This window comes from Oncorhynchus keta, chromosome 3, assembly GCF_023373465.1.
Source record: "Oncorhynchus keta strain PuntledgeMale-10-30-2019 chromosome 3, Oket_V2, whole genome shotgun sequence".
Taxonomy (NCBI): Eukaryota; Metazoa; Chordata; class Actinopteri; order Salmoniformes; family Salmonidae; genus Oncorhynchus; species Oncorhynchus keta.
The window spans coordinates 21,694,078-21,709,557 of record NC_068423.1 but is presented as its reverse complement, the minus strand read 5'-3'; the positions used below and the strand labels follow the sequence as shown (position 1 = coordinate 21,709,557).

Here is a 15,480-nt window from a genome sequence, read left to right as displayed (position 1 = left end):
GAAGGCTCAATTGGCCACAGATAAAATGTCACATCATGTTATATCTACAGTAGCTTTGATTGGACTGATTGGACTCATTTCAAAATCATACCTTTAAAATCTTAGCTAGCAGTCATCATGAATCAAGTCGACAATCTACTGGCAAATGCTTCTTAGTCCTTGTCACATGAAGATAAATAATGAAAAAAATTAATAGATTAATAGATTTTTTATTTAAAGTCGGTTAAGAACAAATTCTTATTTTCAGTGATGACCTAGGAACAGTGGGTTAACTGCCTTGTTCAGGAGCAGAACGACAGATTTGTACCTTGTCAGCTGGGGGATTTGAACTTGCAACCTTTCGGTTGCTAGTCCAAGGCTCTAACCACTAGGCTACGCTGCCACTCTGGCAGATAAAACGAATCGGTGCTCATCGGCCATTGGACATAAAAATTACACAAGTTGGAAATCGCAAATTCAACAATGAGTAGTTTGGAAAGAATCAGCAGCTAACTGCAAGCATTGCAAAGCAATCATTAGCCTGCTATTCAGTGGAGTGGCTGTGTGGTCCCAAGTCTAAGATTAAGGGTCTCTTTTTCTAGTTTAAAATTATAAACATTGGCCATGCTGTCAATGAAGCATGATTTGTGCCAGGCTCAAAACAACTTAACACGGAACTGCAAAATCTGACTTTAGTGAGTTCAAGGCAACTGGGAACTGACATCATGATTCAACCTTGTTTTTTTTTCTCAAGGTCCCATTTGAAAGCACAATAAATCCAGAGAATGCCAGACTTTGATGACAAAGTATGTTGACAAAATTTTCCCATGAAGGACCGCCATGCCACCTTCCTGTTCAGGTGAGCACAGCACCACAAGGTGAGTCCAAAAATGTATTGTATGCTGCTGCATACATTATGTAATATGCCAGGGAGATATGTATACTATAGCTAAGAAAGTCATTCTACGTGTATGTTGTGTAGTAAGCTGTTAGTAGCCCATGTGCCTCACCCTAATCATTTGGTCTATTTTCACTTTTTAATTTCACCTACCTGTTTTTGAGAAAAGTAATCGTTGAATATTGTAAGAGCTTTTATTGTCTGCTTATATGCAGACCCCTTTATTTATCTTATGGTTCTGACTTGGTGTACAGGGGGAATAATGTAAGAACGGCCCATGTTCTGAATTCTGGAGCTGTACATTTCAAAGGTGCTGAACAAATAGTTATATTGGCTATGTCTGTCCTAGCTCGCTCATTAATGTCTTAATCTAAATTACAGATTGCGTCTTATCCGCTTGTCATCCCTTTATGCCATAGTTTGTACATCTCAACTGTCAGCAGAAGCCACATTCGTTTAAACAAGTCAGCCATTTCATCTATGCTTTTTTAAAGGCAGTAAATGAGGCAGAATTAACTGTTTCGCTGCCAGACAAGGCTCCGCTGATAGCCAGGTGTAGCAGTGGAAAGGTGTTAGGGCTGTTTTTGGGACTCTGCTGATGGGACAGCTTTATGTAGGCCCTAACAATTTGTGGGCACCGTTTGTCAACGTTATAGTGCACTTAGTGTATTGTTTAGTGTTGTGTTGTGGCTTTGCTGGCATGCATCACACTTTTTATTTTTATTTTGCCCCACCAAGATTTACATGCTAAAATCGCCACTGAAACCTCATGATTTAAAGGTCTTGGATGAAAATGAAAAGCCTTCACTGAACAATCATCCTACAGTCCGGTCAAAAATTGTCAACCTTGAGCAAAAAATACTGTAAAATAAATAACACAAGTATTGAGCTATATTGTATGCCATTTAATTTTTTTTAATTTTTTATACTACTACAATTGCTCAGAGAAAGAGATTTTGTTTGTGCACTTTACCCAGCATCAGGACATTTTAGCCTCAGTTACCTCTACCAGGAAGCTGAAACTTGCCCGTAAGTGGATCTTCCAGCAAGACAGTAATTAATTGGCCACAAAATCAAAAGTCTCCAGACTTGAAACCCATTGAAAATCTGTGGTTTGAATTGAAGAGCAGATGAAGAATATCAAGGATCTGGAAAGATTATGTATGGATGAATGGTCTCAGATCCCTCCCAATGTGTTCTCCAACTCATAAAACATTTAGGAAAAAGGCCCAGTTGCATTATTCTCGAAAGGTGAGAACAGGGCTCCGGGCAGCCGAGCGGAAATGGAGGAAAACTCGCCTCCCTGCGGACCTGGCATCCTTTCACTCCCTCCTCTCTACATTTTCCTCCTCTGTCTCTGCTGCTAAAGCCACTTTCTACCACTCTAAATTCCAAGCATCTGCCTCTAACCCTAGGAAGCTCTTTGCCACCTTCTCCTCCCTCCTGAATCCTCCTCCCCCTCCCCCCCTCCTCCCTCTCTGCAGATGACTTCGTCAACCATTTTGAAAAGAAGGTCGACGACATCCGATCCTCGTTTGCTAAGTCAAACGACACCGCTGGTTCTGCTCACACTGCCCTACCCTGTGCTCTGACCTCTTTCTCCCCTCTCTCTCCAGATGAAATCTTGCGTCTTGTGACGGCCGGCCGCCCAACAACCTGCCCGCTTGACCCTATCCCCTCCTCTCTTCTCCAGACCATTTCCGGAGACCTTCTCCCTTACCTCACCTCGCTCATCAACTCATCCATGACCGCTGGCTACGTCCCTTCCGTCTTCAAGAGAGCGAGAGTTGCACCCCTTCTGAAAAAACCTACACTCGATCCCTCCGATGTCAACATCTACAGACCAGTATCCCTTCTTTCTTTTCTCTCCAAAACTCTTGAACGTGCCGTCCTTGGCCAGCTCTCCCGCTATCTCTCTCAGAATGACCTTCTTGATCCAAATCAGTCAGGTTTCAAGACTAGTCATTCAACTACTGCTCTTCTCTGTATCACGGAGGCGCTCCGCACTGCTAAAGCTAACTCTCTCTAATCTGCTCTCATCCTTCTAGACCTATCGGCTGCCTTCGATACTGTGAACCATCAGATCCTCCTCTCCACCCTCTCCGAGTTGGGCATCTCCGGCGCGGCCCACGCTTGGATTGCGTCCTACCTGACAGTCCGCTCCTACCAGGTGGCGTGGCGAGAATCTGTCTCCTCACCACGCGCTCTCACCACTGGTGTCCCCCAGGGCTCTGTTCTAGGCCCTCTCCTATTCTCGCTATACACCAAGTCACTTGGCTCTGTCATAACCTCACATGGTCTCTCCTATCATTGCTATGCAGACGACACACAATTAATCTTCTCCTTTCCCCCTTCTGATGACCAGGTGGCGAATCGCATCTCTGCATGTCTGGCAGACATATCAGTGTGGATGACGGATCACCACCTCAAGCTGAACCTCGGCAAGACGGAGCTGCTCTTCCTCCCGGGAAGGACTGCCCATTCCATGATCTCGCCATCACGGTTGACAACTCCATTGTGTCCTCCTCCCAGAGCGCTAAGAACCTTGGCGGGATCCTGGACAACACCCTGTCGTTCTCAACTAACATCAAGGCGGTGGCCCATTCCTGTAGGTTCATGCTCTACAACATCCGCAGAGTACGACCCTGCCTCACACAGGAAGCGGCGCAGGTCCTAATCCAGGCACTTGTCATCTCCCGTCTGGATTACTGCAACTCGCTGTTGGCTGGGCTCCCTGCCTGTGCCATTAAACCCCTACAACTCATCCAGAACGCCGCAGCCCGTCTGGTGTTCAACCTTCCCAAGTTCTCTCACGTCACCCCGCTCCTCCGCTCTCTACACTGGCTTCCAGTTGAAGCTCGCATCCGCTACAAGACCATGGTGCTTGCCTACGGAGCTGTGAGGGGAACGGCACCTCAGTACCTCCAGGCTCTGATCAGGCCCTACACCCAAACAAGGGCACTGCGTTCATCCACCTCTGGCCTGCTCGCCTCCCTACCACTGAGGAAGTACAGTTCCCGCTCAGCCCAGTCAAAACTGTTCGCTGCTCTGGCCCCCAATGGTGGAACAAACTCCCTCACGACGCCAGGACAGCGGAGTCAATCACCACCTTCCGGAGACACCTGAAACCCCACCTCTTTAAGGAATACCTAGGATAGGATAAAGTAATCCTTCTCACCCCCCTTAAAAGATTTAGATGCACTATTGTAAAGTGGCTGTTCCACTGATGTCATAAGGTGAATGCACCAATTTGTAAGTCGCTCTGGATAAGAGCGTCTGCTAAATGACTTAAATGTAATGTAAATGTATTGAAAACGGGTGCAACTTTTCTATTACAGAATAAATATGACTTGTTAAGCAAAATCTATCTGAGCAATTGCATTAGTATAACAAAATATAATTCCCCCTTCTTTTTGCATACAATATAGCTCAGTATTTGTTATTTAACAAAGTGTTTTTAGCTCAGTATTTGTTATTTAACACAGTGTTTTTTGCTCATCTTTATCAAGGGTGGCAATAATTTTGGACCTGACTGTACACGTGCAACAGCGTGCGCTGTATGTACAATATATTTATTTCACTGTTTTTTCTGCAACATCAATTCACCTTCTGGAGGACAATTTGAACATTTGATTGGTTATTTTAGGCCACAGCTCTTCCCCCAAAGCATGACCAACCGAGCACCTCGGCTGTGATTGGCTGAAATCACGAGTATTCGGAATCTTAACCAACCAGTCAAATAGCATTGAGTTTGCCTTGATATAACATTACTTACGTACGTCCATGCGTCGAGTTGGAACGGGGAAGATTTTTGAAGAGCGGTCAAAGGACGAGAGAAGGTGTTTTTGTAAGTGTCAACGATAACTAACACTAGTTTTGATTGCTTTGAATGTATTTGACATTGATGCTCATGTTTGACATATCGAATGCTGCTAGACAATGTCACTGCGACTCCGTTTGCACCAAATGACTTGAGACCTCATTCTGAGTGAGTTAGCTAGTGTCGGTACACTGCTTTCTAAACGAGCATTGCCCGATGTCCATCAGATGCATATGCGTTTTGCCGGGTGTGTAGTCCTCATTTGCCGTACATGTGTTTCGCTTTTCAACGAGATAGCTTTTATCTAGTTGGAGTCTGTACTTCCGTTTACCACCGCACCATAAAGCAACGCACGAGTTGAAAATATTGAACGCATGTGGTACACAGAACGCATCACAGCCTAGTGCGGCACTCCAAACGTAGCGTTACGGGCTTCCATTGCAATGAATGATTAACGCCTGAAAGGAAATAATAATTTGCATCCGCATGTAACGTGAGCACATGGCTCAAAGGAAATTTAAAAAAACGTTTGCTTATTTTGAACGTCCTCGTTGAAAACCAGGTTCTCTACGCTAGCATCTGTTTATGGTCTCCGGGGCTAAATGTTTTACACGACGCAGTACATTTTGAGTACTACGGATTAATTGCTGCAGCGGTACCTAGTCCCGATTGTGGCGATGCTTTCAATTGCCTGTACAGCATAGTCACGCACATTTTTACTTAGACAAGGTATGTTTAGTTTTAAGTCTGAATACAATTTATATTTGAACGTACTCTGCCGATTGTCCGTGAGGTTGGACCCACTTCAATATGCGGGTCTCTGTGTGGTAATCGGGTCATGAGCAAACATCTTCAAGCACGTGCACAATTTAGATGTACATGCAGGTGAGGCATGCATACTGAACTATGTCTTGCAGGTGTTTTGCATGGTATTGCCCATGTCAGGTGAAAGACATTTCAACATCAGTACTGGCGCTCTAAAATGCTGGGTAGATAATGCTTTCCTGTGGCTATTGTCTCAGATTTCCACCAGCTGAAGGACCAACCCTGCAGAGAGCCAGTAGAGTAAGTACAAATGTAATTGTATTCAACATTCTGGCTTGTAAGTGCTTTGTTTGACTATATACCAATTACCATCAGTCTTTTTTTTTATTGGGCAAGCTAGCTTCCTGCATGCAGCAGGGTCACTGACATTCAGCCAAATTCCCAACAATAGTCCAGCTCAGCATGAGTGTATGATCAAACTTAGTCCTTTCCACAGTTGCAAGCAGGTATCTACAGTCTCTAGATGGTGCCAGATACTTCATTTTTGCTGTAAAATGAGCCACTCGCTGATAACCTCTCTTACCTGTCTGTCAATTCTCCTGGTTGGTGAACTCAAAAGAGCCCAAATTCTAGAGGAGTGACATTGTTTGGGTTGCCAAGATGGACGTGGGGAACCTGGGGGTCTCTCAGTCCCAGGTGTTTCTGAACTACAGCCCGCGGGCCATCCTGTCACAGTGAGACGACACACACGCCTCAGTCTGCATGGTGTGACCGCTATAGCTGCCTCAGGCCTGAGTGGGCCGTGTACTGCACACTGTTGGGTTACGTATGCCCCAAAACCCAGTCTAATCCTTTCAGTTCTACACTATAGTCTCCTTTCCAGTCTGGTCCTATTTCAGCACAAGCAGCAAACGCATTAACATAAATGGACTTGGACCAGTTACGAAGATTAGAAAGATGGACGTATTTATCTGTATAGTGTTTCGGGCCTCATGTGGTCTACTTCTAATGGCAGGAGTTGAGCTGGGCCCAACTGTGGTGTTTGTTGCACAGCTAACAGCACGTCTGGGTTCTGTCTGCAGCCGCCACTCTGGGCTGAGGCAAGAGGCAGTATACTCTCTGCCCTATGACTGAACCGTGCTTTGTGTGTGTTCGTGCTCAGTGGCTAATCACACAGGTTACTATTGTGTATGTTGGTTTGATCTGAAGGAATGCAGTAGCCTACATCAGACTAGTGGGGCGATTGCTTCATGTTCCTATCTCCACGGTATAGATGTTGAGGGAAATGGTGTTATTCCAAAGCAAGAGGGAATAACTCTTTTATTTATGATACTGAGTATCATTTAGCCAACTGGTTTGTACGCTCACATTTTCACTGCATGGCTTCTATGGAGCTTTCAGGATGTGCAGTTTCCAACAGCAAATGTGTCGTGTGGGAATGGGTGCCACTGTCAGGAGGCCATTAAACACGTGCTTTTCAGGTGGAATCTGATGTCTGTCTACGTAATCTGAATTATGACGTGTTCTAATTGTCTAAGTGGTGTCTAACATAACATGCTTTGTGTAGGTGGAGTCTCTCCCTGGGCACGCGGCGTGTGATGGAGGCAGTGCGGGAGGGCCCTAAGAGCACCCTGAGCTCTGGTAAAGTTGTGGCTCTGGCAGCGGGGCTGTCTGTAGGAGCGACGGTGGGATACATAGTCTACCGGCAAATCAAAAGCACCAGCTGTGAGTCTCGCATCTCGTTGGTACTCGATAACCATCTTTTACACTATGGGTTATGGAGTGGTGTCTTCGTTTTATTTTATAGCTCCGCTGGCTAACACCGAGGAGGCCAGGATGTCAGTACCTCTGGAGGTTTACAGGACTATTACCAAGTACCAAGCCTCCTTCCTGGACCTGGTCAGTGACCTACCAGCCCGCCTGGCCCGGTTGTCTTACTATTTCATCATGTTGTCAGGCTCTGTGTGATGGTGTGGAGGGTCTCTTCTCACCTGTCCCTCTCTCTTTCTCCCTCCATCCAGGTGATGCAGAAGTCCGGTGCCCACGTGAGGGTGCTCTCTGAGTCTTCGCAGGTAGGCGAGGGGGAACAAAGTTCCCAGAATTCTGTGTGTTTCCTGCTGCAGGGCTCACCTCAGCAGGTGCTGCTGGCCAGGTGTTCCCTGGAAAACCTGGCTGCAGACTGTGAGACCACCACTGACGTGATGGAGGTACCCCAGACTGCCTTCGGACGCATCATAGGTAAAGAGGGTGTTCAACATGTCTGTAAAGAAACTGCCGTGTCTAGGTTGAGGCTAGGGGGCAGTATTTTCACTTCTGGATGAAAGGTGTGCCCGGAGTAAACGGCCTCCTACTCTCTCCCAGATGGGAATATATGCATAGTATTATTACTGGTGGATAGAAAACACTCTGAAGTTTCTAAAACTGTTTGAATTATGTCTGTGTAAAACAGAATCATATGGCAGACAAAAACCTGAGAAGAAATCCAAACAGGAAGTGAGAACGCAATATAGAAAACAGTGCCATGGGATGTCCATGTTAGAAATGGGTGAGCATGCACTTCCTAGGGCTTCCACAAGATGTCACTGTCTAGATTCTGATTGTATGATTCTCCTATGAAGGAGGGGCTCATAATAGCTCTTTTGGTGGGTGGTCTGGTAGAAAGCCTCGGTCTCGTTGTGCGCGGTCACCAGTGTACTTGCGTTCCAATGCGTTTCTTCAGTGATTAATGTTTAAAACCATCCTAAATATGGATTGCATACATTTGACTTTCTACGACCTGTAACGGAACTTTTTGAGTTTGTCTGGAGGAATTGCTTGTGCTTTTTAAGGGTTGAATGCTGGGCTGAACAAGCTAACAACAAGTGGCTAAATTATGGGCTTTATGGAACAAATCAGTAATTTGTTGTTTGAATATTTATAGTTTTTTTCCCGCTTCTGTTGATGCCAAAATGGCGGCTATTTCTTTGGGTTCTGAGCGCCGTTCTCAGATTCTTTTCTGTAAAGTTTTTTTTAATTATTATTTTTAAAAATCTGACAGCAGTTGCATAGAAAATACATTCATCTTTAATTTTCTGTATGACACTTGCATCTTTTATAAATGTTTATTGTGAGTATTTCTGCAAAATCACTGGATGTTTTGGAATCAAAACATTTCTGCACGTAACGCGCCAATGTAAACTGAGTTTTTTATATATACATATGCACGTTATCGAACAAAACACACAATACATGTATAACATGATGTCCTATGAGTGTCATCTGATGGAGATAAAATGAATAACTAACCTTTGATTATCTATATTTATGCTTTTGTGACTGAAATATCGCTCTGTGTGTTGAATTTGGTGGTCATATAACATGAATATGTGTTTTCGCTGTAAAACATTTAAAAAATCGGACACGATGGGTAGATTAACTTGTTGTATTGGACTTGTTAATGTGTTTAAAGTTAAATATTTCTAAAGAATATTTTTATCAGCTAAATGGGAGGGTGTGTTCCCTTCAGGGAACTCCTTGTGCCCCCCCCCCCCTAGCCCCAACAGGTTAAAAGACTTGTTCCAGTTCTCACGGTTTCATAGATATAATTCAATCATTCATACGATTTCTATTACTGTGTGCTTCAGGTCGTGGAGGGGAGTCTCTGAAGCTCATCACCAGGACAACCGGAGCAAGAGTCCTATGTCCCAGGGAGAGGGGGCGGGGCCTAGAGAAGGGCATGGTGTCTGTCACAGGGACGAGACTGGAGGTCAGACGGGCCAAGGTAAGGGCAAGAATGTTTACGTTCTGCAGTGTTATAACCAGCTATGTACCTAACACTTAAACAATGTCATGTTAATTATTCTTATAGGAGCTCATCCTAGAGAAGGTATTTGAGGATGAGGCTGTAAGGAGGAGGATTACCCAGTCCTCGGCCCTGCGCCAGAAACGAAGACCCTTTGAGCTCCAGGGTCAAAGGTCTGAGGTAAACAAAGGTCCAACGCGTCACTTTTCTGGAGTGCAGAAGTCCTGCTATAGTAGTCATGTAGTGACCCATACGCCCTGATGCTCTAACACTTTCCTCTAATGGTTAACCTATATAGGGGTGTATTAGAGCATCTGGCTGTATGGACTCTACTCTGTTGCTACAGAGGTCACTGAGATCAAACCCACACAGGAACTGAAGCTGGAGGAGGCTCCACGGTCTCTCTGGATGGAGGAAGGGGGGCTGGTCCATGCTAACGGTGTCCAGACCGCAGTGAGAGACCTTGCCCAGGATAGAGGAGAGACCGTACAGCTGGCTACAGAGGCACTAGAGGAGGACCATCTTCTGTCGCCTGACTCCCTATCAGATGTTTCTAAATTTGAAAGTAAGTTTTGATCTTCTGATTTTGGATAGTAGTATCCGTTTTGAAGTTGGCTGTACTATACTGAGATGGATACAGGTGCTCTCCCATTGACGGCTAATTTCCTTAATCATTGACTACGAAAGGAGATTTCCTATTCTCTGCAGCACAGACTATGTAATGGTGTGTATGATGATATTTTCTCTCATCCAGTTCCCAGCCCAGACCTGAGCTTCCAGCCAGATGAGCACCTGGAGGTGTATGTATCGGCGTCAGAGAACCCCCACCACTTCTGGATCCAGATCCTGGGGGTCCGCTCCCTCCAGCTGGACAAACTTACTGCCGAGATGAGCCGCTTCTACAGCAACGGCACCCTGCAGGTCAGTCATTGCTTGTGTTCTTTAGACACCAAACAGGTGAAAACGGACTGAAACAGGAAGGGACTATTGTTGTCTTGTCCATTAAGACATTTGCACATTTGTTTTCCGTTGCCTGCCTTAATGAACACAACTGTCTAGATTCCACCTACAGAAAAACATTGAAATAGTCTGCTCTAAACACCATTCTACATTGCAGAGATGTTTTTTACACTTTCTATAGGATTGTCTGTTGTGTTGAGACTTGTGTTACTCCTCCAGGAGCAGCGAGTGGAGACCATCGTGGTGGGGGACATCGTGGCAGCTCCGTACCGGGACTACGGCACCTGGAACAGGGCGAGGGTCCTGGGGGTGATGGGCTCTGGCCTGGTGGACCTCTACTATGTTGACTTCGGAGACAATGGAGAACTACCCAGGGAGAGTCTGCGGAGTATGAGGTGAGGGGTCAGAAAGAGCTGGACGATAGTCCAGCATTCCTCATTGTATTAATAAATCATAGATGAATGCTTTCTCTAGTGGCTCTTTGGCTAATGTTTTGTCTTCTCTCATGCCCCTTCTAGAAGTGACTTTCTCAGCCTACCATTCCAGGCCATCGAGTGCAGCCTAGCTGGAGTCAACCCTGCAGGTGAGGTGTGGAGCGACCAAGCCCTGGACGACTTTGAGCGCCTGACGTATGTTGCCGAGTGGAGACCCCTGCTGGCCAAACTGTGCAGCTACACCCACTCTGAGGTCTCCTCTTGGCCAAGTGTACAGCTCTACGACAACACCGAGGGCAAGGTCCGTACTGGACTAGGATGGAAAATGGCTGTAAACTATCACTCATTCACTCACACTTCCTCTCCCCCTCAGGCTCTTATAGCCCTGTCACACTTCCTCTCCCCCCTCAGGCTCTTATAGCCCTGTCACACTTCCTCTCCCCCCTCAGGCTCTTATAGCCCTGTCTCACTTCCTCTCCCCCCTCAGGCTCTTATAGCCCTGTCATACTTTTTTCTTCCCCCTATGATTGTCAATATTTTAACTTCCTGGTCTGGTGGTCTCTCTGTCAGGCTGTAGATCTAGGAGAGGAGATGGTGAGTCTGGGCCATGCTGTACCTAGCCAGGATAATGGGAACGGGGGTGGCGACAGGGACGACCCTGGAACACTACAGAGGATGCTGGTAAGAACACCAGGCAGAGGGGAGGGACCATCAATTAGAGATGAAGATTTCCAAGTACAGAACTATATGACTTAACTGTGTTCCTTTTAGGATGATGTGACTGGAGCCACGTCGGAGCTAAGCCTGTCCTGCATCAGCTTATCAGGTGGGTATATACTGAGGGTTCCATTCAGTAGGGAAATCAACAAACACATTTAAATGGATTATGTTCTACCTGAGCGAGTGAAATAACTCGTGTTCCTTTTCAATGCATTTATTCGCTTTGTTGAACGTGACACGGGCTGTTGCGGTGACTGTATTTGGCGGTTGCGAGTCATGAAGGCAGTCAAATTCCACATGTAATTAGGCTTCTCTAAGCTCTGATGCTGCTGCTGGTCATTAGCAAGTTTGGTAGGCTACTAAGTGCATGGTACTCAGCGCTCCATTGTCCCTCTAATCACTGACATCAATGCAAATATATTTGCAAATCTAATCGAACACTTGTTGCTCAACAGGTCTATCTATAGGCTATGCAATTGAGGGAGAAACAGTGATGGCTGCTAATAGAAAGAGGAGGATCCCATCAGCTTTCTACAGACTAGACCTACTTTCTATTTCTCAAATGTCCTAATGTTAAGCACATTGCTTCTCTTTAAAATTGGAGCATAGCCTACCTGGCAGGCATGAAAATGATCCACGGGGAAAGTGTCCATTTGCTTTTTAAGTGCGTAGATATAGTTGAAGTCGGTAGTTTACGTACTCTTAAGGTTGGAGTCATTAACTCGTTTTTAGACCAGTCCACAAATTTCCTGTTAACTAACTGTAGTTTTGGCAAGTCGGTTAGGACATCTACTTTGTGCATGACACAAGTCATTTTCACATAACTGAGAGCCGTGTGAAACGCTAGGGAGAAGGTCACTCCCGGCCGCAAAATACATATTTTTAGGTACATTCCAGCCACAAAGGGGGATTCCGCCAGGAAATTTGAGGCATTGCAAGTGCTTATCAAATTGTGAATGAGAGACTATTGGAGTGTGTACAGCCTGCGCAAAAAAAACAAAGCAGAGCTCATGCCTTTCAATTGACTTTCTTCAAATCATTAGTCTCATGCAACCTTACAATGTTTGTATGAAGTTACATTAACTCTAAATTAAGCGTATAGGAAAATCTATTTCTTTGTTAACCGCTCAACACAGAATGGCAACATATGCAACCCCTCAATTTGCAGCTAATATTTATATTTTATTCAGCTTTGTTTAATTGTATTCTTCATACTATAAAATAATTCCACGGAATTCTAAGCAAATCTTGTCTGGTAAATGAACTAGTGTAGCCCACAGCCATTTGGCATAGCCACATCAGGACCTAACATAAGGACCTAACATCAGGACAACTCAGTGTTATTCTGTTCTTCTGCAATAGACTACATTTTCTTCATTATGTTTCTTTAGACATGTCTAAAATCAATAATGAAGGTGTAGGCTATATTACATGGATTTATTAGTTTTTAAAGTGGGTTGGAGGATGTGTGGAAGCCATGAGATGCTAAATGTTTGTCAAGCAAATAACAAGGTAATTAACAATCTTGACAATCACCGGCTGATGCAATTTCGTGACCGCCACAGCCCTATACACGGCCCTAGAAAATAAAATCGTTGTCCCCAGGTGTTTTCTCTTTTCGCAGTGTGACCAACTCCTTTTGGCGACACATGTCTTAAGTTACAGGCCATCAGAATGAGGAGTGGGTGTTAAAGCTGGCCACACCGTCATTCTCAGGCTCTCTGAGCCCTCTGGAACTACAGCGGGCTGATGTTGATGACAGCCCCTCTGGGTTTGGCTTTGGGCTGACCCACTCCACCCCGGCCCAGCAAGCCCTGGTGGACCTGGTTTCCCACATCCTGGAGTCCCCCAGCCCCTCTGAACACCCCCTCTCCCCAGACCACCAGGTCCCGGACGAGCGCTGTCACACACTCAACCGAACCACCAACCTCTACAGCTTCTCAGTGCCCCAGCTGCAACTCACACACACACTTCCTCTGTCCTCCTGTACCTCTTCGTCTACTTCCTCGTCGCCTCTGGAGGTCGTGACCTCTGTGTTGGGTTCGGTCATGCTGAGTGACAACGTCTTCCTGGAGGGCTCCAGTTATGACGGGGATGAGGAATGTGGCGTAACCTCGTCTTCCGGAGAAGTGGAGACAACTGGGGGAAACTCAACTTGGTGGTCGACTGGAGGTGACCGTCTGGAGGAGGAAGTGGACGAGGAGCAGAACAGTGAGGGGGCCATCGACATCGGTTCCACTCCTACCTTCCCCACACAGAGGCACTTGTGGCTGGAAGAGGGCAGGCATGGGGGTGGTGAAGAGAGCACTGAAAGTCCTAGTGTGGTTGTAGTTGGCAGCAGCAGTAGTTTCAGTAGCAGTGGGAGTGATATTATCTATATGGGGTCAGTGGCGCCTGCTTGGGAGAAGGGTCAGGCTGTGTCCTGCCCTAATGTTGATGGTGGCAACCCACAGAGGAAGAGGAAAGCAACAAGATTACCGTTCCACCTCTCTGAGGAGGCAATGGACATGAATGCCCTGGAAAGCCAAGCTGGAATGGATGAGAAGACTGAGGAACAGAGAAACCGACTGGACGAACACGAGATGGAGGAAGTGAACAGTCCACTTGGGAAAGAGGCAGGATCTGAACACAGGAACAAACCTTCAGCAGGATTTCATTCACCAGAGGAGGTTGGGATGGAGAGTGGAAGATTGGGTATTGCAGAGCGGCCACCGCATCAGAGGAGTGGTCTGCAAACCTCAGAGCAACTCAACAAAGAGCCCAATTGCACTGAAGCAAATGACAGGAAAGCGAGCCCTCAGGAATTATGACCTATGAAGGAGTCTATCCCAAACCGAGGTAAAGCTGAATTTCAGAGGGACTCTACTTTTCACAACTAGGGTTGCTTTGTCACATGGCTATTGTGTGTCTTTGGGCCTGCGTCACTCTGAATCACCAAGGCACTTCCTGTCGTTCATCAGGGGTCGTGTGGAACACTGTCTGGACAATTCACTGAGATGTGGTGGTGAATTAAATGTGAAACCAGAATGACGATGCTTATTTATTAGTTTACCTAATGTGTGTTTTTATATTCTTGTTTCAGAAGTGGCCTCAATCTCAGGAAGCGTTGATGATGTTCTAGAGGACGAGTTCGTCTGAGACCAAAGACCAGACTTGTCAAGTTCCGTATATACTCTTCCATGGTTTTTGTTAAATATGCACTTTTATGTAATTTAATGATGAATGGATACAAATTCAAAGGATTGACTTTTTGATAATATGTATTTTTATTGGACGTGTGTAGTGGGATGTGTTGTACTAAAATTGGCATGTTAAATTTTTTTCCTCTCACCTTCGCTTTCTTTCAGCACTGACCATCCACTCTCTGCATCAACTCCATGTTATGAAGTGGACACCTTCCCTCACCCCCACACCACCAACCCCCTCGTCCTCTTCATGAAGCCTTACTTGACTCATGCTGAATCCCAAATTAACCATTTGTCCTTGGCATTTTTGGTTTTATCTGAAACAATTGGATGATTTTTTTTCAAAACTTCAGCGGGCAAATTTAGCCACTTACCATGTGGCCTGAACCGATCTGATCACTACTGATCTGCAGGAATGGTTAGCATCTGCAGACTGTACAGCAGTTCTCCCAGCCAGTTTCATTGAACTGTGGTCTTTCCCCGATACGGGTTGTTTTGGGTTATTCCTTTATGCCTATCATACAGTTATGCTTTGTGCTGCTATGTGTTTATTGTTTAAGTTGCTGAGAAGAGACGGAGGAAAAAGAAGTTGAATGCCAGTATTGTTTAAGATAAAGCACTGTGATAGGAGTCATCTGAGCCCTATATTAGGTGATTGATTTTGTTCTAACAGCCACAATCTGTAAATTAAAATGTAAGCCTCTGTACTATTGTGCGTTAGTTTTATGTTGTGAAAATAAAGATATTACACTTAAATATGTCAGAATGCTTTTCTGATTTGATTTCAAAGTATAGCTGTGCCTCGTCTGTTCCACTCTACAAATGCCTTTTAAAGTATATTGACTATGAACCATTTGGCAGGTCACGTTGCTCTTACTTTTACAATCGAAAATTGTGATATTAGTCAATTACATTTAATGAAAGTAGGGTGGACTATT

General features: G+C 45.4%; 1 protein-coding gene across 5 annotated transcripts; it reads left to right on the top strand.

Annotated features, from left to right (window-relative positions):
- The first annotated feature begins 4,583 nt into the window (after positions 1 to 4,583).
- tdrkh (tudor and KH domain containing) lies at positions 4,584 to 15,298 on the top strand. Of its 5 annotated transcripts, none has more exons than XM_035760676.2 (15): positions 4,608 to 4,724; positions 5,720 to 5,762; positions 7,030 to 7,187; positions 7,270 to 7,361; positions 7,484 to 7,700; positions 9,086 to 9,222; positions 9,310 to 9,423; positions 9,616 to 9,808; positions 9,998 to 10,164; positions 10,423 to 10,598; positions 10,722 to 10,938; positions 11,208 to 11,318; positions 11,409 to 11,463; positions 14,440 to 14,517; positions 14,705 to 15,298. In XM_035760676.2, the coding sequence occupies exons 1-14, from the start codon at positions 4,661 to 4,663 to the stop codon at positions 14,493 to 14,495; spliced, it is 1,800 nt and encodes a 599-aa protein (XP_035616569.1). In that variant the 5' UTR covers positions 4,608 to 4,660; the 3' UTR covers positions 14,496 to 14,517; positions 14,705 to 15,298. The 5 variants fall into 5 exon arrangements, with proteins under 5 accessions (XP_052349015.1, XP_035616569.1, XP_052349000.1 ...); XM_052493040.1 differs by lacking the exon at positions 14,705 to 15,298 and adding an exon at positions 13,023 to 14,195 and having other exon boundaries at positions 14,440 to 14,521; XM_052493039.1 differs by lacking the exon at positions 14,705 to 15,298 and adding an exon at positions 13,017 to 14,195 and having other exon boundaries at positions 14,440 to 14,521.
- Positions 15,299 to 15,480: the final 182 nt, after the last annotated feature.

Excerpts from the sequence above, each read along its gene's own strand:
- tdrkh (XM_052493039.1), top strand. The coding sequence starts at position 4,661 with ATGCGTCGAGTTGGAACGGGGAAGATTTTTGAAGAGCGGTCAAAGGAC. Across the intron at positions 7,701-9,085 it reads TGCCTTCGGACGCATCATAG|GTCGTGGAGGGGAGTCTCTG; the intron begins GTAAAGAGGGTG and ends TGTGTGCTTCAG. Across the intron at positions 9,223-9,309 it reads TGGAGGTCAGACGGGCCAAG|GAGCTCATCCTAGAGAAGGT; the intron begins GTAAGGGCAAGA and ends TTATTCTTATAG.